Here is a 26,999-nt window from a genome sequence, read left to right on the forward strand (position 1 = left end):
CATTTTAAATGTTCTTACGCGAGCGGAGAGCTTTATATCATCAGGCCCATAGTAAAAAAGGGCTATTAATGCATTTTATTTTTGTATTCAAATGCCCCTTTAAATACTTTATGCCAGTAGACTCTAGGAGGCCTATTTATGAAATGTCTGTCGGACTTGATCCGACAGTGCGGATCAGGTCCGACAGACATCGCTGAATGCGGAGAGCAATACGCTCTCCATATTCAGCATTGCACCAGCAGCTCTTGTGAGCTGCTGGTGCAACGCCTAACCCTGCAGACTCGCGACCAATCGGCCGCCAGCAGGGGGGTGTCAATCAACCCGATCATACTCTATCGGTTTGAATTCCAGCGATTCCTGTCCGCCTCATCAGAGCAGGCGGACAGGGTTATGGAGCAGCGGTCTTTGTAACTAGTGTTTCTGGCGAGCCTGCAGGATCGCCAGAAACACGGGCCTCAAGCTCCGTACAGAGCTTGATAGATAGGCCTCTAGAAGTGTATGCTTTGTACCTGGTGTATATGACAAGAAGATTTTTTTGCATTTAACTGTGGAAAGTACGGTTTAATTTTTTATGTGATTTTGACTCAAAAAATGTCTTTGAAACAATGTCTGTTTTTCATGATGACTCGTATTAGAAAGGTTTCTTTAAATTTTTTTGTGTGTCACTGTGACAATACAGTCTTGCTGCAGTAATCATCTTATTATGGACGTACCTAAACCACTGAATAAATGCTGGACCTTGTAGTTCAGTTTTAGCATTGGTACGTACGTCACAAGACCATTATATTGAAATGCCCTATAGGTATGCCAGGGTTGCTTACTTACCACTAGCTCTTCAGACAGTTCTCCAACAGCCCAAACTTCTATTGCATCAATGGTGAATTCTTCTTTGGCAGAGAGCTGGGGGCTATTGTATGTAGTGCAGCTGGGTTTAGCTTTGCTGTGTCCTGATCCAAAATTACTGTCTATCCATAGTCCAAAATAATTGTGTTGCCCCCCCATTCCCTGCAAGTTAGAAAATAAGATTTTGTAGATTACTTTCCTCGAAAAGCAGCAGACTGGGCAAACAAACTCACCTGAAGCTAATGCACTGTGGACATAACCATCCAATCATGTACTTCCTTTCAAGCACAATTTATCTACTGATGGTCACACTAATGTAGAATACAACTAAACAACATCAGATGGATTATACAGAATGGAGTGAGAGAGAGTGAGACACACACATACAATAAACAGCTACTCCTAGACTACTACATAATTAGAGAACATGTAGTCGGCACTTACCAGTCCATTAGGCATGGTTTGCTGCCCGTGGTTCAGATACATATAATGATCGTTGTATCCTGTATACGTGTACACATTGAGATGTGGGAAAATGGAGAACAAGACACATCTGCTGTCTCCTGTAACAGAAAGAAAAAGTCATTTAAATGACAATACAAATAAAAAAAAAAATCAAGCAACTTTATAGTAAAGATTTAAAGGGACATAAAAACAAAAATAATATTTCATGGTTCAGATACAGCACATGTTTTTAAGGGACTTCTGTTAACAAATTAACTCTTATTGGTATCTTTTGTTGAAAAGCATACCTAGGTATGCTCTCGGACAGCAATGCACTACTAGCAGCTAGCTAGTGATAGGTGGCTAAACATATATGCCTCTTGTCATTTGCTCACCAGATGTGTCCAGCTTTGCTGCTTGGGAGTGGACTTTAAATATGTGTTTAACCCGAGTACAGTAGTTAAACACACAGTTATATGTAAGCAGTAGTGCAATAATTAAATTATCTCACACATCAGAGCATGTTCTCTTTGTGCTTCTATGTTCCTTAGACAGAATATATTATAATTAAGTGCTAGGGTAAATTAAAACAAAGTAAAATTACAATGCGTTTTAATCATTGTCTTTAAATTACTGTTCTTCCCCCAATGTAAAGGGGACACACTAAAGCAAAAACAGAATTTATGCTTACCTGATAAATTACTTTCTCCAACGGTGTGTCCGGTCCACGGTGTCATCCATTACTTGTGGGATATTCTCCTCCCCCACAGGGAAAGGCAAGGAGAGCACACAGCAAGAGCTGTCCATATAGTCCCTCCCAGGCTCCGCCCCCCCCAGTCATTCGACCGACGGTTAGGAGAAAAAAAGGAGAAACTATAGTGTGCCGTGGTGACTGTAGTGTATAGAGAAAGAAATTCTTCAAACCTGATTAAAAAACCAGGGCGGGCCGTGGACCGGACACACCGTTGGAGAAAGTAATTTATCAGGTAAGCATAAATTCTGTTTTCTCCAACATTGGTGTGTCCGGTCCACGGTGTCATCCATTACTTGTGGGAACCAATACCAAAGCTTTAGGACACGGATGAAGGGAGGGAGCAAATCAGGTTACCTAAACAGAAGGCACCACGGCTTGCAAAACCTTTCTCCCAAAAATAGCCTCCGAAGAAGCAAAAGTATCAAATTTGTAGAATTTGGACAAAGTGTGCAGAGAAGACCAGGTCGCTGCCTTACATATCTGATCAACAGAAGCCTCGTTCTTGAAGGCCCATGTGGAAGCCACAGCCCTAGTAGAGTGAGCTGTGATTCGTTCAGGAGGCTGCCGTCCGGCAGTCTCGTAAGCCAATCGTATGATGCTTTTCAGCCAAAAGGAAAGAGAGGTAGCAGTAGCTTTTTTGACCTGTCCTCTTGCCAGAATAAACTACAAACAGAGAAGACGTTTGTCTGAAATCCTTTGTTGCTTCTAAATAGAACTTTAAAGCACGGACTACATCTAAATTGTGTAACAAGCGTTCCTTCTTTGAAACTGGATTCGGACACAAAGAAGGCACAACTATTTCCTGGTTAATATTCTTGTTGGAAACAACCTTTGGAAGGAAACCAGGTTTAGTACGCAAAACAACCTTATCTGAATGGAACACCAGATAGGGCGGATTACACTGCAGAGCAGATAATTCAGAAACTCTTCTAGCAGAAGAATAGCAACCAAAAACAGAACTTTCCAAGATAACAACTTGATATCTATGGAATGTAAGGGTTCAAACGGAACCCCTTGAAGAACTGAAAGAACCAAATTTAGACTCCAGGGAGGAGTCAAGGGTCTGTAAACAGACTTGATCCTGACCAAAGCCTGAACAAAAGCTTGAACATCTGGCACAGCTGCCAGTCGTTTGTGTAACAAGACAGATAAAGCAGAAATCTGTCCTTTTAGAGAACTCGCTGATAATCCCTTATCCAAACCTTCTTGGAGAAAGGAAAGGATCCTAGGAATTTTAATCTTACTCCATGAGAATCCCTTGGATTCACACCAACAGATATATCTTTTCCATATTTTATGGTAATCTTTCTAGTCACAGGTTTTCTGGCTTGTACCAGAGTATCTATCACAGAATCCGAAAACCCACGCTTAGACAAAATCAAGCGTTCAATTTCCAAGCAGTCAGCTGGAGAGAAACTAGATTTGGATGTTCGAATGGACCTTGTACTAGAAGATCCTGTCTCAAAGGTAGCTTCCATGGTGGAGCCGATGACATATTCACCAGGTCTGCATACCAAGTCCTGCGTGGCCACGCAGGAGCTATCAAAATCACTGAGGCCTTCTCCTGTTTGATCCTGGCTACCAGCCTGGGAATGAGAAGGAACGGTGGAAACGCATAAGCTAGGTTGAAAGTTCAAGGCGCCACTAATGCATCCACTAGAGTCGCCTTGGGATCCCTGGATCTGGACCCGTAGCAAGGAACCTTGAAGTTCTGATGAGACGCCATCAGATCCATGTCTGGAATGCCCCATAATTGGGTCAACTGGGCAAACGCCTCCGGGTGGAGTTCCCACTCCCCCGGATGAAAGGTCTGACGACTCAGATAATCTGCCTCCCAGTTTTCCACTCCTGGGATGTGGATCGCAGACAGGTGGTAGGAGTGATCCTCCGCCCATTTGATGATCTTGGTCACCTCTCTCATCGCCAGGGAACTCCTTGTTCCCCCCTGATGGTTGAAGTAAGCAACAGTCGTCATGTTGTCCGATTGGAATCTTATGAATCTGGCCTTTGCTAGTTGAGGCCAAGCCCGGAGAGCATTGAATATCGCTCTCAGTTCCAGGATGTTTATCGGGAGAAGAGACTCTTCCCGAGACCATAGACCCTGAGCTTTCAGGGAATCCCAGACCGCGCCCCAGCCTAATAGACTGGCGTCGGTCGTGACAATGACCCACTCTGGTCTGCGGAAGCTCATTCCCTGGGACAGGTGATCCTGAGTCTCTGGTCTTCTGATCTACTTGAATCACTGGAGACAAGTCTGTATAGTCCCCATTCCACTGTTTGAGCATGCACAGTTGTAATGGTCTTAGATGAATTCGCGCAAAAGGAACTATGTCCATTGCTGCAACCATCAACCCTACTACTTCCATGCACTGAGCTATGGAAGGCCGTAGAACAGAGTGAAGAACTTGACAAGCGTTTAGAAGCTTTGACTCTCTGACATCTGTCAGGAAAATCTTCATTTCTAAAGAATCTATTATTGTTCCCAAGAAAGGGACTCTTGTTGACGGAGACGGGGAACTTTTTTCTATGTTCACCTACCACCCGTGAGATCTGAGAAAGGCTAGAACTATGTCTGTGTGAGCCTTTGTCTTTGAAAGAGACGACGCTTGAATTAGGATGTCGTCCAAGTAAGGTGCCACTGCAATGCCCCTGGGACTTAGAACCGCTAGAAGGGACCCGAGCACCTTTGTGAAAATCCTTGGAGCAGTGGCTAGTCCGAATTGGGAGAGCCACAATAGGTAATGTTTGTCCAGAAAGGCGAACCTTAGGAACTGATGATGATCTTTGTGGATAGGAATATGCAGATACGCATCCTTTAGATCCACGGTAGTCATAAATTGACCCTCCTGGATTGTAGGTAAAATCGTTCGAATAGTTTCCATTTTGAACGATGGCACTCTGAGAAATTTGTTTAGAATTTTTAAATCCAGAATTGGTCTGAAAGTTCGCTCTTTTTTTGGGAACTACAAACAGATTTGAGTAAAACCCCTGACCTTGTTCCACAGTTGGAACTGGGAGTATCACTCCCATCTTTAACAGGTCTTCTACACAATGTAAGAATGCCTGTCTCTTTACTTGGTTTGAAGATAAGTGAGACATGTGGAACCTTCCCCTTGGGGGTAGTTCCTTGAATTCTAGAAGATAACCCTGAGAGACTATTTCTAGTGCCCAGGGATCCTGAACATCTCTTGCCCAAGCCTGAGCAAAGAGAGAGAGTCTGCCCCCTACTAGATCCGGTTCTGGATCGGGGGCTACCTCTTCATGCTGTCTTGGTAGCAGCAGCAGGTTTCTTGGCCTGTTTACCCTTGTTCCAGCCTTGCATTGATTTCCAAGCTGGTTTAGTCTGGGAAGCGTTACCCTCTTGTCTAGAGGCTGCCGAGTTGGAAGCCGGTCCGTTCCTGAAATTGCGAAAGGAACGAAAATTGGACTTATTCTTAGCCTTGAAAGGTTTATCTTGTGGGAGGGCATGGCCCTTTCCCCCAGTGATGACTGAAATAATCTCTTTCAATTCTGGCCCAAAAGGGGTCTTACCTTTGAAAGGGGTATTAAGCAATTTTGTCTTGGAAGATACATCCGCCGAACAAGACTTTAGCCAGAGCGCTCTGCGCGCCACAATTGTAAACCCTGAATTTTTTGCCGCTAACCTCGCTAACTGCAAAGCGGCGTCTAAAATAAAGGAATTAGCTAACTTAAGTGCGTAAATTCTGTCCATGACTTCCTCATACGGAGTCTCCCTACTGAGCGACTTTTCCAGTTCCTCGAACCAGAACCACGCCTCTGTAGTGACAGGAATAATGCACGAAATAGGTTGAAGGAGGTAACCTTGCTGTACAAAAATCTTTTTAAGCAAACCCTCCAATTTTTTATCCATAGGATCTTTGAAAGCACAATTGTCCTCAATAGGAATGGTCGTGCGCTTGGCTAGCGTAGAAAACTCCCCCTCGACCTTAGGGACTGTTTGCCATGTGTCCTTCCTGGGGTCGACCATAGGGAACAATTTCTTAAATATAGGAGGAGGGACAAAAGGTATGCCTGGCTTCTCCCACTCCTTATTCACTATGTCCGCCACTCGTTTAGGTATCGGAAAAGCATCAGGGTGCACCGGGACCTCAAGGAACTGTCCATCTTGCACAATTTTTCTGGGTTGACCAGATTGTCACAATCATCCAGAGTAGATAGCACCTCCTTAAGTAATGCGTGGAGATGCTCTAATTTAAATTTAAATGTCACAACATCAGGTTCTGCCTGCTGAGAAATTCTTCCTGAATCAGAAATTTCCCCATCTGACAAACCCTCCCTCACTGCCACTTCAGATTGGTGTGAGGGTATGACAGAAAAATTATCATCAGCGCCCTCCTGCTCTACAGTGTTTAAAACAGAGCAATCGCGCTTTCTCTGAAATGCTGGCATTTTGGATAAAATATTAGCTATGGAGTTATCCATTACTGCCGTCAATTACTGCATAGTAACAAGCATTGGCGCGCTAGAAGTACTAGGGGTCGCCTGCGCGGGCATAACTGGTATAGACACAGAAGGAGATGATGTAGAACCATGTCTACTTCCTTCATCTGAGGAATCATCCTGGGCAACATTACAATTTGTGACAGTTCTGTCCTTACTTTGTTTGGACGCAATGGCACAATTATCACACTATATTTGAAGGGGGAACCACATTGGCTACCATACATACAGAACATGATCTATCTGAAGGTACAGACATGTTAAACAGGCTTAAACTGGTTAATAAAGCACAAAAACCGTTTTAAAACAAAACCGTTACTGTCTCTTTAAATGTTAAACAGGGCACACTTTATTACTGAATATGTGAAAAACTATGAAGGAATTATCCAATCTTTACCAAATTTTCACCACAGTACAGTGTCTTAATACATTCAAAGTATTGCACCCCAATTTTCAAGCTGTTAACCCTTAAAATGTGGAAACCGGAGCCGTTTTTAATTTTAACCCCCTTACAGTCCCAGCCACAGCCTTTGCTGCAACTTCACCAATCCCAGGGGGGTATATGATACCAAATGAAGCCTTCTAGGAACGTTTTTAGTGGATTCCAGACCCTCACACATGCAGCTGCATGTACTGAACTCAAAATTAACTGCACAGTAATGGCGCGAAAATGAGGCTCTGCCTACTACAGAGAAAGGCCCTTCCTGACTGGGAAGGTGTCTTAACAAGTGCCTGGTGCTAAAAACGTTCCCCAATGTTATAAAAGTGTGAAATACAACTTCAAACTGCATATAATACTTAAATAAAGCAATCGATTTAGCCCCTAAAAGTGTCTACCAGTTTATAGCCCATAATAAGCCCTTTATTCTGTTTGAGACTAAGAAAATGGCTTACCGATCCCCATGAGGGGAAAATGACAGCCTTCCAGCATTACACAGTCTTGTTAGAAATATGGCTAGTCATACCTTGAGCAGAAAAGTCTGCAAACTGTTCCCCCCAACTGAAGTTATCTCATCTCAACAGTCCTATGTGGAAACAGCAAACGATTTTAGTTACTGCTGCTAAAATCATATTCCTCTCACAAACAGAACTCTTCATCTCTTTCTGTTTCAGAGTAAATAGTACATACCAGCACTATTTTAAAATAACAAACTCTTGATAGAAGAATAAAAAACTACAACTAAACACCACAAACTCCTCACCATCCCCGAGGAGATGCTACTTGCTCAGAGCGGCAAGGAGAATGACTGGGGGGCGGAGCCTGGGAGGGACTATATGGACAGCTCTTGCTGTGTGCTCTCCTTGCCTTTCCCTGTGGGGGAGGAGAATATCCCACAAGTAATGGATGACACCGTGGACCGGACACACCAATGTTGGAGAAAATAAAATGTGCCAATTCATTATAGGTGGTAAATACAGATCATATCCTGTTCAGCAGCCACAACACTGCAGCTTCTGAGCAGAAAACAGCCAGTGACAAGCTGCTATGATGCTACTAATTAATTCACCAGTCACGTTCTGCTCAGGAGCTGCACCTACTTGTGTATTATAACTTGATTTTAAATTCTGGTTTATTTATTTTTTTTATTTATGTGGGAGAAAAAAAAAAGAAGAAATGAAATCGCCAAATTTTTCATTCTCCCTTAGTATCATCCAGCTCACACACATAGTAAAATAAAATAAATTGTTTAAAATTAAAGGCATACTAAACTCACATTTTTTCTTTCAGGATTCAGATATAACATGCAATTTTAAGCAACTTTCTAATTTACTCCTATTATCAATTATTTTTGTTCTATTGGTATCTTTATTTGAAAGGCAGACATGTAAGCTTAGGTATCGGTCCATTTTTGGTTCAGCACCAGGGTATCGCTTGCTGATTGGTGGCTAAATGTAGGCACTGGTGTCCGGCTTTAACAATAGGTAAAAACAATAAAATCTCAAAACTACATATATTACAAAACACATTTGTTTTCTTTTTCTCTTTTTTTGTGCTAGTTCTTGGGGATACCCCTAACACTGCAGTTGGGAAAGGAGATTGCAGTCTCCATCCCCATCACTGTTGTTTGCATGATGTCACAGGGAACAAGGAAGCCCCTGAAGCAGCAATGATTTCCTTGTTAATAAGGCTGGGGCTGGCAAGGCAGGCTTTAAACATTTATATAGCCGCATCCACAGCGCTTACAGGGAAATGTCTCACCCTGTAGGTATTGACCATAAAGACAGCAATAACCTGCAGCAGCCATGTTCTGTTTACCCTGAGAGGAGAGGGGCTGTAACAGAGCTCATATAGCCCCCTCTTTATGGTAGAGGACAAGTGAAAGAAAACCTTCTTTTAAATGAGGGGCCACTTGTTCCTTTAACATGCAGCTGCTCATCATTAAACTGGTGATAACCTGCTCCACTAGAAACTAGGTCATTTCTAGTGGTGGGATATAATATACAATTACAACCCTATCTCTTACTCTGATTTAATTAGTGGGATATCCAACCCCTCATGTGAAAGAGGGCTTTCTCCTTTTATACATGAGGTCACACCTCCGCTAATTTTTTGGTAATCATCATACTAAGCACCCTTGCAGTGTATTATACCGGGCAAGGGGCACTTTTAGAGGACCAATTCCCTAAAAAAAAAACAGAGGGGCATAAGACCCCAAATTTGGAAGAGAGTCCCATGTTTTCACTGTTGAGTCTCATACCTTTGTCCTCAGTAGGTGATTGCTACAAAATTCCTAATTTATTGTACCTTACCTATTTATTGTATGGGGCAGTGGGTTTAAAGGAGCCCACAGCATGCAACATACACACACAGACAATCAATACCTGTCATGTGAAAGAGTGGATTAGCTGTTTTCAAATGAGGAGTCCACAACTCCCTCTAAAGGTGTGCAGTGGTATGCAAGTGTACATATTATTTTAGTGTGCACAGCCAGGAGACCTGATTAGATGCGTTTTTCTTTTTTTATAGCTTGCTTTTTTTTAAATGGCACCAGGCACTATGAGGTTTTACCATGCTCATTTCTGAAGAGGGAAGAAGTAGCAGGCGGTCCAGGACAGACTTGCTGTTGGTAAGTATTGATTACACAAAAAACAGAATTTATGCTTACCTGATAAATTTCTTTCTCCAACGGTGTGTCCGGTCCACGGCGTCATCCTTACTTGTGGGAATATTCTCTTCCCCAACAGGAAATGGCAAAGAGCACAGCAAAAGCTGCCCATATAGCCCCTCTGCCCCCCAGTCATTCGACCGACGGTTAGGAAAAAAAAAAGGAGAAACTATAGGGTGCCGTGGTGACTGTAGAGTATAGAGAAAGAAATTTTTCAAACCTGATTAAAAAACCAGGGCGGGCCGTGGACCGGACACACCGTTGGAGAAAGAAATTTATCAGGTAAGCATAAATTCTGTTTTCTCCAACAATGGTGTGTCCGGTCCACGGCGTCATCCTTACTTGTGGGAACCAATACCAAAGCTTTAGGACACGGATGAAGGGAGGGAGCAAATCAGGTTACCTAAACGGAAGGCACCACGGCTTGCAAAACCTCTCTCCCAAAAATAGCCTCCGAAGAAGAAGTATCGAATTTGTAAAATTTGGCAAAAGTGTGCAGAGAAGACCAAGTCGCTGCCTTACATATCTGATCAACAGAAGCCTCGTTCTTGAAGGCCCATGTGGAAGCCACAGCCCTAGTAGAGTGAGCTGTGATTCGTTCAGGAGGCTGCCGTCCGGCAGTCTCATAAGCCAATCGGATGATGCTTTTCAGCCAGAAAGAAAGAGAGGTAGCTTTTTGTCCTCTCCTCTTACCAGAGTAAACGACAAACAAAGATGAAGTTTGTCTGAAATCCTTTGATGCGTCTAAATAGAACTTTAAAGCACGGACCACATCTAAATTGTGTAACAAACGTTCCTTCTTTGAAACTGGATTCGGACACAGAGAAGGAACAACTATTTCCTGGTTAATATTCTTGTTGGAAACTACTATTGGAAGAAAACCAGGTTTGGTACGCAAAACGACCTTATCTGAATGGAACACCAGATTAGGGTGGATCACACTGCAAAGCAGATAATTCAGAAACTCTTCTAGCAGAAGAAATAGCAACCAAAAACAGAACTTTCCAAGATAGTAACTTGATATCTATGGAACCCTTGAAGAACTGAAAGAACTAAATTTAGACTCCAAGGAGGAGTCATGGGTCTGTAAACAGGCTTGATTCTGACCAAAGCCTGTACAAAAGCTTGTACATCTGGCACAGCTGCCAGGCGTTTGTGTAACAAAACAGATAAAGCAGAAATCTGTCCTTTTAGAGAACTCGCTGACAACCCTTTATCCAAACCCTCTTGGAGAAAGGAAAGAATCTTAGGAATTTTAATTTTACTCCTGAGAATCCCTTGGATTCACACCAACAGATATATCTTTTCCATATTTTATGGTAAATCTTTCTAGTCACAGGTTTTCTGGCTTGGACCAGAGTATCTATCACTGAATTTGAAAACCCACGCTTGGATAAAATTAAGCGTTCAATTTCCAAGCAGTCAGCTGCAGAGAAACTAGATTTGGATGTTCGAATGGACCTTGTACTAGAAAGGTAGCTTCCAAGGTGGAGCCGATGACATATTCACCAGGTCTGCATACCAAGTCCTGCGTGGCCACGCAGGAGCTATCAGAATCACCGAGGCCTTCTCCTGTTTGATCCTGGCTACGAGCCTGGGAAGGAGAGGAAACGGTGGAAACACATGAGCTAGGTTGAACGACCAAGGCGCCACTAATGTATCCACCAGTCTCGCCTTGGGATCCCTGGATCTGGACCCGTAGCAAGGAACCTTGAAGTTCTGACGAGACGCCATCAGATCCATGTCTGGAATGCCCCATAATTGAGTTAACTGGGCAAAGACCTCCGGGTGGAGTTCCCACTCCCCCGGATGGAAAGTCTGACAACTCAAATAATCCGCCTCCCAGTTGTCTATTCCTGGGATGTGAATTGCAGATAGATGGCAGGAGTGATCCTCCGCCCATTTGATGATCTTGGATACCTCTCTCATCGCCAAGGAACTCTTTGTTCCTCCCTGATGGTTGATGTAAGCTACAGTCGTCATGTTGTCCGACTGGAATCTTATGAATCCGGCCTTCGCTAGTTGAGGCCAAGCCCGGAGCGCATTGAATATCGCTCTCAGTTCCAGGATGTTTATTGGGAGAAGAGACTCTTCCCGAGACCATAGACCCTGAGCTTTCAGGGAGTCCCAGACCGCGCCCCAGCCTAATAGACTGGCGTCGGTCGTGACAATGACCCACTCTGGTCTGCGGAAACTCATTCCCTGAGACAGGTGATCCTGAGTCAACCACCAACGGAGAGAGTCTCTGGCTAACTGGTCTACTTGAATCTGGGGAGACAAGTCTGCATAATCCCCATTCCACTGTCTTAGCATGCAAAGTTGCAATGGCCTTAGATGAATTCGAGCAAAAGGAACCACGTCCATTGCTGCCACCATTAGACCTATTACTTCCATTCACTGAGCTATGGAAGGCTGAGGAATAGAATGAAGAACTTGACAAGCCTTTAGAAGCTTTAATTTTCTGACCTCTGTCAGAAAGATCTTCATTTCTAAAGAATCTATTATTGTTCCCAGAAAGGGAACTCTTGTAGACGGGGACAGGGAACTCTTTTCCACGTTCACCTTCCACCCGTGAGACCTGAGAAAGGCTAATACAATGTCTGTATGAGCCTTTGATCTGGAAAGGGACAACGCTTGGATTAGAATGTCGTCTAGGTAAGGTGCCACTGCAATGCCCCTCGGTCTTAGAACCGCTAGAAGGGACCCTAGCACCTTTGTGAAGATTCTGGGAGCAGTGGCTAAACCGAACGGAAGAGCCACGAACTGGTAATGTTTGTCCAGAAAGGCGAACCTTAGGAACTGATGATGATCTTTGTGGATAGGAATATGTAGGTACGCATCCTTTAAATCCACGGTAGTCATATATTGACCCTCCTGGATTGTAGGTAAAATAGTTCGAATGGTTTCCATTTTGAACAATGGAACTCTGAGGAATTTGTTTAGAATTTTTAAATCCAGAATTGGTCTGAAAGTTCCCTCTTTTTTGGGAACTACAAACAGGTTTGAGTAAAACCCCTGACCTTGTTCCGCTGTTGGAACTGGGTGTATCACTCCCATCTTTAATAGGTCTCCTACGCAATGTAAGAATGCCTGTCTCTTTATCTGGTCTGAAGATAAGCAAGACATGTGGAACCTTCCCCTTGGAGGAAGTTCCTTGAATTCTAGAAGATAACCCTGAGAGACTATTTCTAGTGCCCAGGGATCCGGAACATCTCTTGCCCAAGCCTGAGCAAAGAGAGAAAGTCTGCCCCCTACTAGATCCGGTCCCGGATCGGGGGCTACCCCTTCATGCTGTCTTGGTAGCAGCAGCAGGCTTCTTGGCCTGTTTACCCTTGTTCCAGCCTTGCATTGGTTTCCAAGCTGGCTTAGTCTGGGAAGCGTTACCCTCTTGTCTAGAGGCTGCAGAGTTAGGAGACGGTCCGTTCCTGAAGTTACGAAAGGAACGAAAATTGGACTTATTCTTAGCCTTAAAAGGCCTATCCTGTGGGAGGGCATGGCCCTTTCCCCCAGTGATGTCTGAAATAATCTCCTTCAATTCTGGCCCAAAAAGGGTCTTACCTTTGAAAGGAATATTAAGCAATTTTGTCTTGGAAGATACATCCGCCGACCAAGACTTTAGCCAGAGCGCTCTGCGCGCCACAATTGCAAACCCCGAATTTTTTGCCGCTAACCTCGCCAATTGCAAAGCGGCATCTAAAATAAAGGAATTAGCTAACTTAAGTGCGTGAATTCTGTCCATGACTTCCTCATATGGAGTCTCCTTATTGAGCGACTTTTCTAGTTCATCGAACCAAAAACATGCCGCCGTAGTGACAGGAATAATGCACGAAATTGGTTGGAGGAGGAAACCTTGCTGAACAAAAATCTTTTTAAGCAAACCCTCCAATTTTTTATCCATAGGATCTTTGAAAGCACAATTGTCCTCAATGGGAATAGTCGTGCGTTTGGCTAGCGTAGAAACTGCCCCCTCAACCTTAGGGACTGTTTGCCATGCGTCCTTCCTTGGGTCAACCATGGGGAACATTTTCTTAAATATAGGAGGTGGGACAAAAGGTATGCCTGGTTTCTCCCACTCCTTAGTCACTATGTCCGCCACCCTTTTAGGTATCGGAAAGGCATCAGGGTGCACAGGGACCTCTAGGAATTTGTCCATTTTGCACAAAGAGTCACAATCATCCAGAGTAGTTAGTACCTCCTTAAGTAAGGCGCGGAGATGCTCTAACTTAAATTTAAACGTCACAACATCAGGTTCTGCCTGTTGAGAAACTCTTCCTGAATCAGAAATTTCTCCCTCCGACAAAACCTCCCTCACCGCCAATTCTGACTGGTGTGAGGGTATGACAGCTAAATTATCGTCAGCGCACTCTTGCTCTACTGTATTTAAAACTGAGCAATCACGCTTTCTTTGAAATGCTGGCATTTTGGATAAAATATTAGCTATAGAATTATCCATTACTGCCGTTAATTGTTGCATAGTAACAAGCATTGGCGCGTTAGATGTACTAGGAGTCGCCTGCGCGGGCATAACTGGTATTGACACAGAAGGAGAGGATGGTGAACTACCCCCACTACCTTCATTTGATGAATCATCTTGGGCAACCTTATTAAATGTGACAGTACTGTCCTTACTTTGTCTGGACGCCATGGCACAATTATCACATACATTTGAAGGGGGGACCACCTTGGCCTCCATACATACAGAACATGTTCTATCTGAAGGTACAGACATGTTAGACAGGCTTATACAGGCTATTAATGCAATAAAACCGTTTTTAAACAAAACCGTTACTGTCTCTTTAAATGTTAAACAGAGCACACTTTATTTCTGAATGTGTAAAAAACTATGAAGGAAATATCCGATCTTTACCAAATTTGCACCCTAGTGTCTTAATGCTTTAAAAGTATTGCACCCCAATTTTCAAGTTTGTAACCCCTTAAATGAGGAAACCGGAGCTGTTTTATTAATTAACAATTTTAAACCCACTACAGTCCCAGCCACAGCGTTTGCTGCGGCTTCACCTGTCCTTGGGGGTTATTCGCCACAGAAATAAGCCTTCCAGGAATGTTTTTAATAGCCACCAGACCCTCTCACATGAAGCTGCATGCACTGCATCCAAAAGAAACTGCGCAAATAAGGCGCGAAAATGAGGCTCTGCCTACTAGAGTGAAAGGCCCTTCCTGACTGGGAAAGGTGTCTAAACGACTGCCTGGCGCTTAAAAACGTTACCAAATTATTCTCAAGTTTTAAAACACTTCAAACCACATATAAATATCAAATAAAGCAATCGATTTAGCCCACAATAGTGTCAACCAGTATATAGCCCATTAATAAGCCTTCATTCTGTTATGAGTCTAAGAAAATGGCTTACCGATCCCAAAGAGGGAAAATGACAGTCTTCTAGCATTACTAAGTCTTGTTAGAAAATGGACTAGTCATACCTTGAGCAGAAAAGTCTGCAAACTGTTCCCCCCAACTGAAGTTATCTGGGCTCAACAGTCCTGCGTGGGAACAGCAATTGATTTTAGTTACTGCTGCTAAAATCCTACTCCTCTTTTAAACAGAACTCTTCATCCTTTTCTGCTTTAGAGTAAATAGTACAAACCGGCACTATTTTAAAATAAACTCTTGATAGAAGAATAAAAAACTACAACTAACACCACATACTCTTCACCATCTCCGTGGAGATGCTACTTGTTCAGAGCGGCAAAGAGAATGACTGGGGGCGGAGCCAGAGGAGGGGCTATATGGGCAGCTTTTGCTGTGCTCTTTGCCATTTCCTGTTGGGGAAGAGAATATTCCCACAAGTAAGGATGACGCCGTGGACCGGACACACCAATGTTGGAGAAATAAATGACTATTGGTACTAACTTTATATCCTGGGGCTGTATGGCTGTGCCTGCCCTATAATTGAAAATGAATATGGATCAGAATGTGCATACTTGGTAAAAGTTAATATAATTCTACTTTGATGGTGACATACAGTATGTAGCTTTTATTATATGGAGTGGGTACAATTAAATCTCTGTTACCCTTTTCATTCAGAATGAGCAATCAAGTCATTGCAACAGCTATTTGTGGGGTATAAAAATAGTGTAATAAATAGGAATATTTATATACTATAGTGCAACATAAATGGTGGACCCTTGAAAAATGATCATAGCAGACACCTATTTTAGTAAACATTGTAAAGAGTTGCTTATAAATATGTATGTTAATGTCACCGTCATGTAACTGTGAGTTTTCATTAGATGTGTTTGCACTGCTAACAGTGTCTATACAAGCTAAATTATAGGTGCACAATAGTGCAGTCATAGGTTTAGTTTGAGCAGAATCTTTTTATGAGCTACATTTTTCAACACCTTGTTGCCTCCTGGTTGCAATAAAGATTTTGGATACAGTGTAGTATATGGACAATGCCTTAGCAGTTACAAGTTATTTGAACACACAGAAAAATAGGAGCACTGCAAAATTTAGAGGAAACCAGGAGCTGCTAATAAATTCTCCAAATGTTGTTGAAGCTCTTTGAGAAGGAAAAAAAACACATTAATACTGTGCTGCTTAACGTCTGCACTGCCACTCCAGGATTACAGAAGCAAAAAATAGTGGTTTTGTTGGTGTGTAACAAAAATGCTAAACTGCACACAGCAATCCCCCTATACACAGAGAACCAAGATTACAATGAACATTTTGGGCACAACATTTAACAAAAAAAACATGCGGGGAAATATAGGCAATTCATGAATTGAAGAAAAAAAAATATAGTTCCAAAAACAATCCCTTTTCAATCCAATACAATGAAATAAGGAACATACAACCTCAAAGCTAGAACATCTACAGAGTATGGGCATCGTAAGGAACAAACACTACTTGCTTGTCTCTACAGGAGAAAAACGATTCCAGGGGATTCAGCTTCTAAAGATTATTCATGGGGTGTGATATTACTGCTCTCCCCGCACTATATATAGAAAGAAAAGTTTTTAATAATTCTTGGAAGTTTCTACCTTCTTCAAATGAATAGGCTAAATATCATACATTCTATATCATAGGATATAATTTTAATAAAATAATTAGGTGTATAGATATTGGAATATTATTATTATTTTTGTTGGGTACAGCTTTGGGTGGGTTGTACATAAGGGTATTTAAATGACGTATCAAAAGGTCCTTCGTGGTCTTCATTACCAAAGGTTGCATTAGGCTGCAGCTTGACAAATGTATCCGTGTAATAAAAAACATAGAAACTGGGTCATATTAAAAATAAAAACATTTTAAAATATCTAACAAAACCCAAAAATATCATGTAAATTATGTAAACCTTTAATTCTAGCTTTCTAAAAAGTATCTTTGTTGATGAACATGTTAATTAGAAATTAGTCTGTTCTTAAACCCTTCTTTCTATCTGTCTGTAAGAAGGAAATAAAGCTCTCACCTTGAAATTGAGGTTTAACCTCCCAATTTTGTGATGCAAACCCCCCAAAGATAAATCCATCTGAATCCTTCAAAACCAACAAGCTTGGGCCCTGGTCCACAAGGTGACCACAAAGCTTGGAGAAGCTCTCGCCATGGATCTGCGAGGAAAACAGGAGTCTCCACTTCTGCTGCATTTCAGAGGGTAGTTGGTAATTCAGAAACATTACAGATGGAAGATCCAAAAGGCTAACAAAGGATGGCTGCTTCACAACCCGGCACTTAGGCACCAGAGAGCGGATTTCTGTTTCATAATCTGTTTGTTGTTTTAGAACAGACAACCCTAAAGTCAACACAACCCGTAACAAAGTGGATATCATTGGAACCTTGTACAACCATTCTTCAATAGATGCCCGTGAACAGAAACAATTTAAAAGCTCTTTTCCTTCAATTGTCTGTCCATCTGAAAAAAGAAAACATAACATAAACAAAGATGAAATTAGCAAGTTTGGAAATAGGAAAAAATAATGTGTCACAAGTTTCTGAATAATTTAGTGATTTGAGGCTATATAAAAACTGTAAACAAAAATTAAGGTTATATTAAAGGAACATGAAACCCCCAAAAATGATTCCATGATTTAGATACAGCATGCAATTTTATTGTTTAAAAACTGTATATCAATTAATTTATAAAGGATAAATATTTGCTCAACTAAATTTGGAGAATGTGATGACATTTTCATATGTGACAGTGGTCAACCTCTATATGAAAAGATATCCTTTACCTTTAAAGAGCCAGTAACGTAAAAATTAATCTTTTACAATTTACATAAAGCATGTCATTTTAAACAACTTTCTAAATTATTTCTCTTATCAAATTTACTTTATTCTCTTTGTATCCTGTTGCTGAAAAGCATACTTTGGTAGGCTCAGGAACAGCAATGATATTGGAAGCTAGCTGCCAGTTGGTGGCTGCCCATATATATATTTTGTCACTAGCTCACTTGCTGTGTTCAGTTAGCTGCACTGTCAACACATGAAAATGACACCACATGCTCTAAAATGTAGGCTGAAAAAAATATTCATTCTTTTTAAATAAAAGGATATAGACATACAGTAGAACTGCATAATCAACAACTGCCTAATAAAAACGATGCAATAGCACTTACTCTGAGTTCTAAATGAGCGGTGGATTTTTTTCTGAAACATTTTCATTTGTCACCCCTCTGTCTCATGTGAAAACCATCAGCCACTCAAAGGGTCCAATGATCTATAGGTCTCTGTGCTGGCAAGATTATTAAAGAATACTAACCTGTTCTTCTATTTCCCTAGTAGAATGAACTAAAGCCGCTTTTTATCCTGAAAACACGTATGTAAATTACACAGAAATAAAATTGTATTAAATATGCACAGCGTAAATCGTAATTTAAGTACATTGAATGCACAAAAAAAATAGAAATCCGTACTTATAAGTACAAAATAAAAAGCATAATTATTGTTTTTACGTAAAATGGGCTGGACAGGACAATCCATGGGCGTATATGAAACAGTCTCTATAATCCCAGCGTAATTCTGTAAATATCTTCGCACTACAGATCTCATTTTTTTTCTTACAAACTAAAAGGTGACAAGCTTTTCTTAAAACACTCAAAATACTTATAACCCTATAAGAGAAAAACACCTACATATGAAAAAATAGGTGTTTGTAAAATGCTATAAGCAGAAAGCAGTGTAATGCGATTTACATTGGCTGCAGGATTTACTTTTTAAAGTGCGCCCCCAGCCCACTGCTAACTTTACTCTATGAAACAAAGTGTCCCTTTCCAGTGGGCTCTATTACTTTCTATATGAGACTTTTTGCCACTGGCAGGGACTCTCCCTTTTTTACGATAATTCCACCAGGTCAGCCCTACAAGGATTGGTGAGAAAAACCATGTTTGGTTTGGAAACGTTTAGATCTTTGGGCCCACAGACTCATGTGTATACACTATGAAATCTTGCACATGCTCAGCTGTAGCTGGTGCCTCAGCAAGTGTACCTATGGATAATACAAGTACATTGTGAAGTCTCTTAAAACTGCATTCTCCATCTGAATCCTGAAAGATTCATTTTGACATTTGTCCCCCTTTAACCGATAGCAATTTTTGAACACTATGCAGTTTCTGCATCTAACTTGCAGGCTCATATTCAAAGTTTGGGTTTGTGCGTGCTGTATAAGCTACAGCAGCTAAAGTGAGAGTTTTTCACATAAAGATTTAATGCTATAGCCTTAAAGGGATATAAACCCAAAAAACTTATTTTATGATTTAGATAGAGCATGCAATTTTAAAAATCCACCTAGGTATTTCTTCAACAAAATAGAAGTAAATTGGAAACTTTTTTAAAATTGTATGCTCTGTCTGATTCTCAAAAAAACATTTTTGGGTTTCATATCCCTTTAAGATGGGCAGTTATTAAGAACCAGTGTAACAAGAACATGCTCTATTTTCTAAGAAAATGTTATTTTAAAAAATAAAAATGTTACTGTGTGTTAAACATGTAGTCAAAGTTTCTCTCCTGGAACAGCCCCCTTTCTGCTAAGATGAGTATGTGAGTAGTGACTGGAGAACTTACTCGTACACCGGGTTCTTATTTACAACACATCTTCTGGAGTAGCACAGGAGCACATCTGTGACTATGTATTTAGCACCAGCATAACACAGAAATGCAACTTGTTTAAACAAAGGAAGGGATTACAAGTGGAGCGGTATTTAACGCTCCCGTTTAAGGGTTAACTCCACTAGAAGTAAGCTTTATGCGCGCATTGGGTAGCCCTAGTTGAAAGTAAACCGTTTTCGCTTGCCCGCTAACCCGATGAGCGTAAAAAGCCAAACTTAGAATATCACATGTGCCATAACCTTCCCCAACAGAAGACAATGGGGCAAAAAAAGTGGGGGGAAAACTTAACATCCTACTTGTGAGCAAACCCGATCGCATATTCGCAAGTGCACTAACGTGACATGAATAAATGAATATTTTACATTCCAATGTTTTTAACATAGAAGAATATGTTCTATTTATTCATAAATACATAGTATATATATATATATATATATATTCAGGCAGTGAGTTTGAGTCAGGAGATGATGCTGGGGCTTCAGGAGGTGATGAACCCCAAAAGAGTATCCTAAAAACCCCCACTACATATACACAACCACAAGTCAGTAATTTTCAGAACACAACTCAACCACAAGTGGTTAGACCCAAAGATTCACAATTTTGTTCTACCTCTTCTAACTCAAACTGATACAGTGGGTGTACACGCACAGGGCCGTAATGTCTCTAATGAGGATAAATTGAATCTGGCTCAGGTTTTTTGTCTTCCTCCACAGAAATCAGGGATAGGACTAGGGGCACAACAGGGTCAGGGTCGGTATCAGCTGAGAGGCAACAGAGGGAACAGGGGGCAACAAAAATACAAGTAACTGATAATGTTGTGAACTTATCAAGATATATACTTACACCTGCCCAATTATCTGTACTCAGCTACGGCTTAAACTTCTCCCCTACAAGTAATTTTGACATTTTTAAAACACTTTTGGAAGTTAAATTGATAAGGAATATCACTTTAAAAAAAGCATTATCAAGGAGAATCAGACTTGACAGCGACCAATATTGAATTTCCGAAAATGGCAACACTGTCTTTACCAGGTACAACTAAACACAAACATTTAGTGAAGTTTGTGATACTCTCACACTTGAACATTTATTAATAGAAAGCACTCTAGATACAAAGTCAAATACCATTAATTCTTTTGGAGGTTTTAAAAAACCCTCAGATTTTTACCCCATTCATATAAGAGGACAAGTACTTGAAACCTTCTTTAAGAGGGTTGAATGGGATTTATCAGTTTTAAAAACTACTGTAAGTCAGGCCAAATCAAACCTTACCAGACAAGAAAAATTGGCTCTAGATGAGCTTAAGAGTAGGGAAGATATAGTTGTCCGTTCGGCGGATAAAGGCAGGTCTATTGTGGTTCTCAATAGAGCAGATTATGTTCAAGAAGCCTATCGCCAATTAAAGAATATTGATAACTATGCCCCTTTGCTTGTAGACCCCACCACCATTTACAAACGTGAACTTTTTAGCATCTTGGACGATGGTTTGGAAGGTGGGCACTTTGCCCTCAAAACCTTTGAGTTTCTATGTATGTGTTGACAATCCTAAAGTGCCCATCTTTCACCATCTTCCCAAAATACATAAATCTGTTAGTGAGGTGAGGGGACGTCCCATAGTTAGTGGGATAGGTTCCTTAACTGAACATGTGTCACAATGGATAGACAGTATTTTACAACCATTTGTTCTGTCGCTACATAGCTATCTTAGTGATACTAAACACGTAATTGATATACTTGAATGTGTAAAATGGAATTTTGGTTCATATCGATGGGCCACTATTGACGTAGTTGCGTTATATTCTTCCATTCCCCATAAAGAGGGTTTAGAAGCAGTGGCCTTCTTTCTGAAACACTATTCAGATCTAAGTGAAGATTTCCAAAAATATATTCTCAGGGTACTTGAGTTTCTGCTTACCTATAACCATTTTAAGTTTGAGGGGGAATTCTATCTCTAGAGATGTGGGACAGCAATGGGGGCTAAGTTTGGCCCTCCTATGCCAACCTCTTCATGGGTTGGTGGGAGCTGTCCCACATCTATGGAGATAGTAACCCCCTAAAGGCATATGGTCCAGCATTATGGACATTATATTGATGACCTTATCTGGTTGGGCAGAGACTCAGAATTCTCTAAATTTACTGATTATTTAAACAATGATATTGGTATTAAATTTACCTCTGTGTTACAAAAGAATACCATTGATTTTTTGGATATCTCCCTAGAAGGAACTGAACAAGGAAAGATTATCAGTAAAGTCTAAAGAAAACCCACAGCTGGCAATGCACTGTTGCATGCCAACAGCTGCCACCCTCGACATGTTCCCTTCGCAGTTGCAAAGGGACAATTTGTCAGGGTCAAAAGAAATTGCACACTTGAACAAATCTGCCGTGAACAATCTTTAGAACTCAGGAACAGATTAAAGAAAAGAGGTTACTCGAGTCGAATTGTTCTAAAAGCAGAACAACAAGTTCAAAGAATTGACAGAACCACTTTGGTTCAGAAACATTCAAAAGTGCGCTCCAACTCTGACACGGACTTCCAAGGTGTAACTTGTGTGACTGATTTCAGCTCTCAGTACACCGAAATATGTAAGATTGTTAAAAAAACATTTTAAATTTCTTTCTGCTGATGATAAATTGGAGGGGTGTGTCAGCGATGGATTGCGCTGCTCATATAGGAGAGCTAAAACCCTTGCAAATGTATTATCACCTTCATCATTGCCAGAATTAAAAAAACCTACTAGCTCCTAGCTGGTTCATAAGGGCTTGTTTAAGTGTAGACAAAAGTGTCGGGTTTGTGAGTGTCAAATATTTTCAAATCAGAAGTCACTGGAGATACTCTTCCAATCAACAGTTGTTTGAAGTGCACTTCAACCTACGTTGTCTACTTACTAACCTGCACACTTTGTCACCTACAATATGTAGGTTTAACCACTAATGAAATTAAGGTCCGCATTCTGAATCATTTGTCTACGATTCAAGCAGGAGAAGCAAGTACACCACTGGTCAGACATTTTCTCCGCCATCATAATAAGGATATTAGTAGTTTAAGATGGCAAGCTATAGAAAAAGTTAACTGTCCCCCTAGAGGAGGTGATCGTGACTATTTGCTGCGAAAGAGGGAGATGTATTGGATCTTTAAACTTCAGACCCGAGTTCCCTTGGGCCTAAATTCTGAATATGATTTAATAAATTTTTGGAAATAATTTTCAACATGGTCCATCCATCTCCTTCTTTCACAGCTGGTATCTTTGATTGCACATATTCTTCATTGTACATATGTATATCTGTAAAATTTGCACATATCTTCCCTACATATATGTCCACTATCCTTGCATCTATGCTCTTATCTATTTTATTATTTATCATAAGGTACATGCAATATTTAGTCAGTGTCCTCCTTGTAATTTCAGTGAGAAATTCTCACATATATGTTATGTTCTGTATTTCATCATGTCCTACATATGCACATCAGTGCAAATGTACAGTAAAGTATAGGGCAATTGCTAATATGCATGGACTGTGTCCCATATTTATGCATCAATTTGAGGCTCTTTTTTGAAGTGAAATAAAGGCCTCTAGTTATCAACGTGTCTACTTACCTGCCTTCGCCGGCCCAATACGCCCGCCTAAGCTCGCCTACCATCCGCCGCGGGCCTGAATAATCTCGCCAAAGTTATCAATAAAGCTGTCAAAAAGCAGCGCACCAAGTACGGGGCGACAAGCAGCGGACTGTGATAGTTATAACTCATCCGATCTCGCTGCTCTTCGGCTTTTTCCCAGCTTTATTGCTAGCCTGTCACTAAGCACCCACACTAAACTACACTGTTCTACCCCCTATACCGGCGCCCCCCCGCAACTAAATAAAGTTATTAACCCCTAAACCGCCACTCCTAGACCCCGCAGCAACTATAATAAATGTATTAACCCCTAAACCGCCGCTCCCGGAGCCCACCGCCACCTACATTATACCTAGTAACCCCTATCCTGCCCCCCTATACCGCCGCCACCTATAATAAATTTATTAACCCCTATCCTGCCGCAACTAAATTGTTTAACCCCTAAACCGCCGCTCCCGGACCCCGCCGCCACCTATATTAAACTTATTAACCCCTAATCTGCCCCCCCTACACCGTCGCCACCTATAATACATTTATTAACCCCTATCCTCCCCCCCCCCACACCGCCGCCACTATAATAAAATTATGAACCCCTAAACCTAAGTCTAACCCTAACACCCCCCTAACTTAAATAACTTAAATATTAATTAAATACATCTAAATATTATAACTTTTATTAACTAAATTAATCCTATTTAAAACTAAATACCTTTAAAATAAACCCTAATATAGCTACAATATAAATAATAATTATATTGTAGCTATCTTAGGATTTATTTTTATTTTACAGGCAAATTTCAATTTATTTTAACTAGGTACAATAGCTATTAAATAGTTATTAACTATTTTAACGATGGCCTGGAGGAGGGAATTTTAGACCAAGAAACTATTGATTTTCTATATGTAGCTAGACCTGTGGTACCTATCTTTCACCACCTCCCAAAGGTACACAAATCCTTGGAGGCGGTGAAGGGTAGGCCTATAGTCTCAGGCATAGGCTCACTTTTTGAGCATCTATCAAGTTGGGTCGAGTCCCTCCTCCAGCCCATAGTTTTACAGATTCCCTCATATTTGAGGGACACAAAACATCTCCTCAATTGTCTTACACAAGTAGAATGGAGTAGAGAATGTTCATGGGTAACCATTGATGTGGTAGGACTCTACTCAGCAATACCGCACCATCTAGGTCTAGAAGCAGTAAGGAGTCTTTTGGATAGTCACAGTAATTATGATGAGCCCCTTAAAGATTTTGTGGTGAGGGCTTTAGATTTCCTTTTAAACCACAATTATTTTAAATTTGAGGGTGAATACTTTCTCCAGGGACCGCCATGGGAGCAAAATTTGCACCCTCATATGCAAATATATACATGGCATGGTGGGAGCGGTCCCACGTCTATGGAGAAAGGAATCCCTATAGGGGCTACATAAGAGCATACAAGAGATTTATAGACGATCTCTTGATCGTCTGGATAGGTAGTGAGAAAGACAAAACTGATTTTGTGGCCATGCTGAATCATAATGATGTGGGTCTGAAATTCACATCTGAAACTTATAGGATACAGATCCCCTACCTTGACTTAAATCTAAGAGGTGATCTAGAGACAGGACAGATCATCACCAGTCTCTATCGTAAACCCATTTCATCTAATGCCATTCTACACGCCAACAGCAATCACCCTAGACATACAGGGTTTGGTATTGCTAAAGGGCAGTTTATACGCATAAAGCGCAACTGTACCAATCAAGTGGATTTTGAGGAACATAGTGAGATTCTAAAAACACAGCTTTTAGAGAGAGGGTATTCGAGGAAAACAGTAAATAGAGCACTTCTGGAAGTCAGGCGCATGGATAGGGAGGAGATGTTATTGACTAAGGAACAAGCACAGAAAGACTATGGTCTCAATGATCAAAAACCTATATTTGTAACCACATATAGTCCTCAATATAGGCAAATTTGTGGTATTATAGATAAACACTTACCAATACTAACTGCAGAAGATAGTTTGAAAGACCTTGTGCGGTCTGGTTGTAAGTTTGTAGCCAGGAAAGGTTGCACAATTGGTAATATACTGTCCCCAAGCATGCTTAGAAAGCCACCAAGCACTAGCAGCTGGTTACAGGTAAAGGGACACTACAAGTGCCACTTTAATAAGTGTATTGCCTGCGGCTGCACAAGGATAACTAAAAACTTTCAATCTATGGTTACACAGAAAGTTTATCTCTTAAAGAATTGTACTAATTGTCGTACTCAAAACGTTATTTACCTGGTGAGCTGCATCTCATGTAGGAAGCAGTATGTGGGTTGCTCCACTAGGGAGGCACGGACACGTATCCGTGAACATTTGAATAACATAGACAACAATATTGAATGTTCTGACGTAGCGAGACATTTTATTCAAGTACATGGAAAAAATGTAAAGAGTTTCCAGTGGCAGATAATAGAAAAGTTAGAACTCAAGAAAGGGGGGTGACATTGCCAATAAGTTGCTCTGTCAAGAAGCCTATTGGATCTTTCAGTTAAGAACACGCAGACCTGAGGGCTTTAATATAGAAGGTGACATAATCAACTTCTGGAAAAAGAACTAGCTAGAATTATTTGGGGCATTATGACCTCTTATTACATTATTATACCTTATATATCTATCTAGAAATATGTCACACAAGGCAACAATAAGGCATTGCTCGCACAAATACCCCCTGCCTAAACCTAATGAATATATGTTGTCACACACTTTGAGTACATTCTTTGTATTTCTAAGGAAAAGGTGGAGTTCATAACAGATAGTATCATGATGATTAATCATACAATGGGGAATTAACTATTTTTCTAAATTTTATAGGTTGTTGAACAAGTACTGTGGTTATGCATTTAGTTCTATTTAACGTGAGTGTGTCACCAATATGATGGAGCAATTCTAAGCTTTCAAGGTTGAAATTGGTTCAAAATTATTAGTGAAGATACAATTATGCTCAAATAACACTAACATACTTATATATTTTGTGTCACATATTCTATTTGTGGAAGACATACTCATTGAAAGATCTCTTTTTTATTCGTATTATCGCAGCTTGTACACCCTATATATACTTTAAATATGACCTGACTTATCTTTACCCGTTTGTATCCTCACATCCCATATATATATATAAAAAAAACAGATGTCGAACTCAGTGAACTATATAATTTCAAGTAGTGGCCACATTGACTCAGTGAGTATTGGGATGTTTTTGATTATAAGTATCTATTGGGTTAATTTCAAACGATTATCAGTGATCCCAATATTATTTGTGAGAAATAATGAGAATCAACTACAGGTATATTAAGTTTGGTTATGTTAATCCCAATAATGATAGAATGGAATACATCAAATCAACCACTAAGTCTAGAAATTTAAAGGGACAGTCTACACCCAACATATATGTATTTTAACATATTCTTACATATCACACAAGCATCCTTTACCATGTCCCTCTTCTATACGCTTTCAAGAAGTTGCTGAAAATGTAACAGATTTGAACTTTGTAACTGCCTAAAATGGATGCCAAGCTCCGCCCACTGCTTTGCATAGTTGGTTTATGTCTAGTTTCTTCCTATCATGATCGACTCGTAAATATGTTTTTATACGCGCTCCCGCTGATCTGCAGTTAATACATATGAGTGTTGCTGCCTATTCCTTCCCAAAATAGTCTGCTGTAATTTTTGTTCC

The 26,999-nt window shown here is 40.8% G+C and overlaps 1 protein-coding gene across 1 annotated transcript in view; it reads right to left on the bottom strand.

The window, feature by feature from the left end:
* MEAK7 (MTOR associated protein, eak-7 homolog) overlaps positions 1-26,999 on the bottom strand; it is a 133,559-nt gene that overhangs the window by 62,665 nt on the left and 43,895 nt on the right. Inside the window, exons 5-7 of the mRNA XM_053700845.1 lie at positions 17,040-17,480; positions 1,288-1,406; positions 826-1,005 (exon numbers count right to left, since the gene is read on the bottom strand). Of these exons, the coding sequence (XP_053556820.1) occupies positions 826-1,005; positions 1,288-1,406; positions 17,040-17,480 (740 nt within the window). The remainder of the gene's footprint in view (positions 1-825; positions 1,006-1,287; positions 1,407-17,039; positions 17,481-26,999) is intronic.

This window comes from Bombina bombina, chromosome 1 (genome assembly GCF_027579735.1).
Source record: "Bombina bombina isolate aBomBom1 chromosome 1, aBomBom1.pri, whole genome shotgun sequence".
In the NCBI taxonomy this organism is placed as follows: domain Eukaryota; kingdom Metazoa; phylum Chordata; class Amphibia; order Anura; family Bombinatoridae; genus Bombina; species Bombina bombina.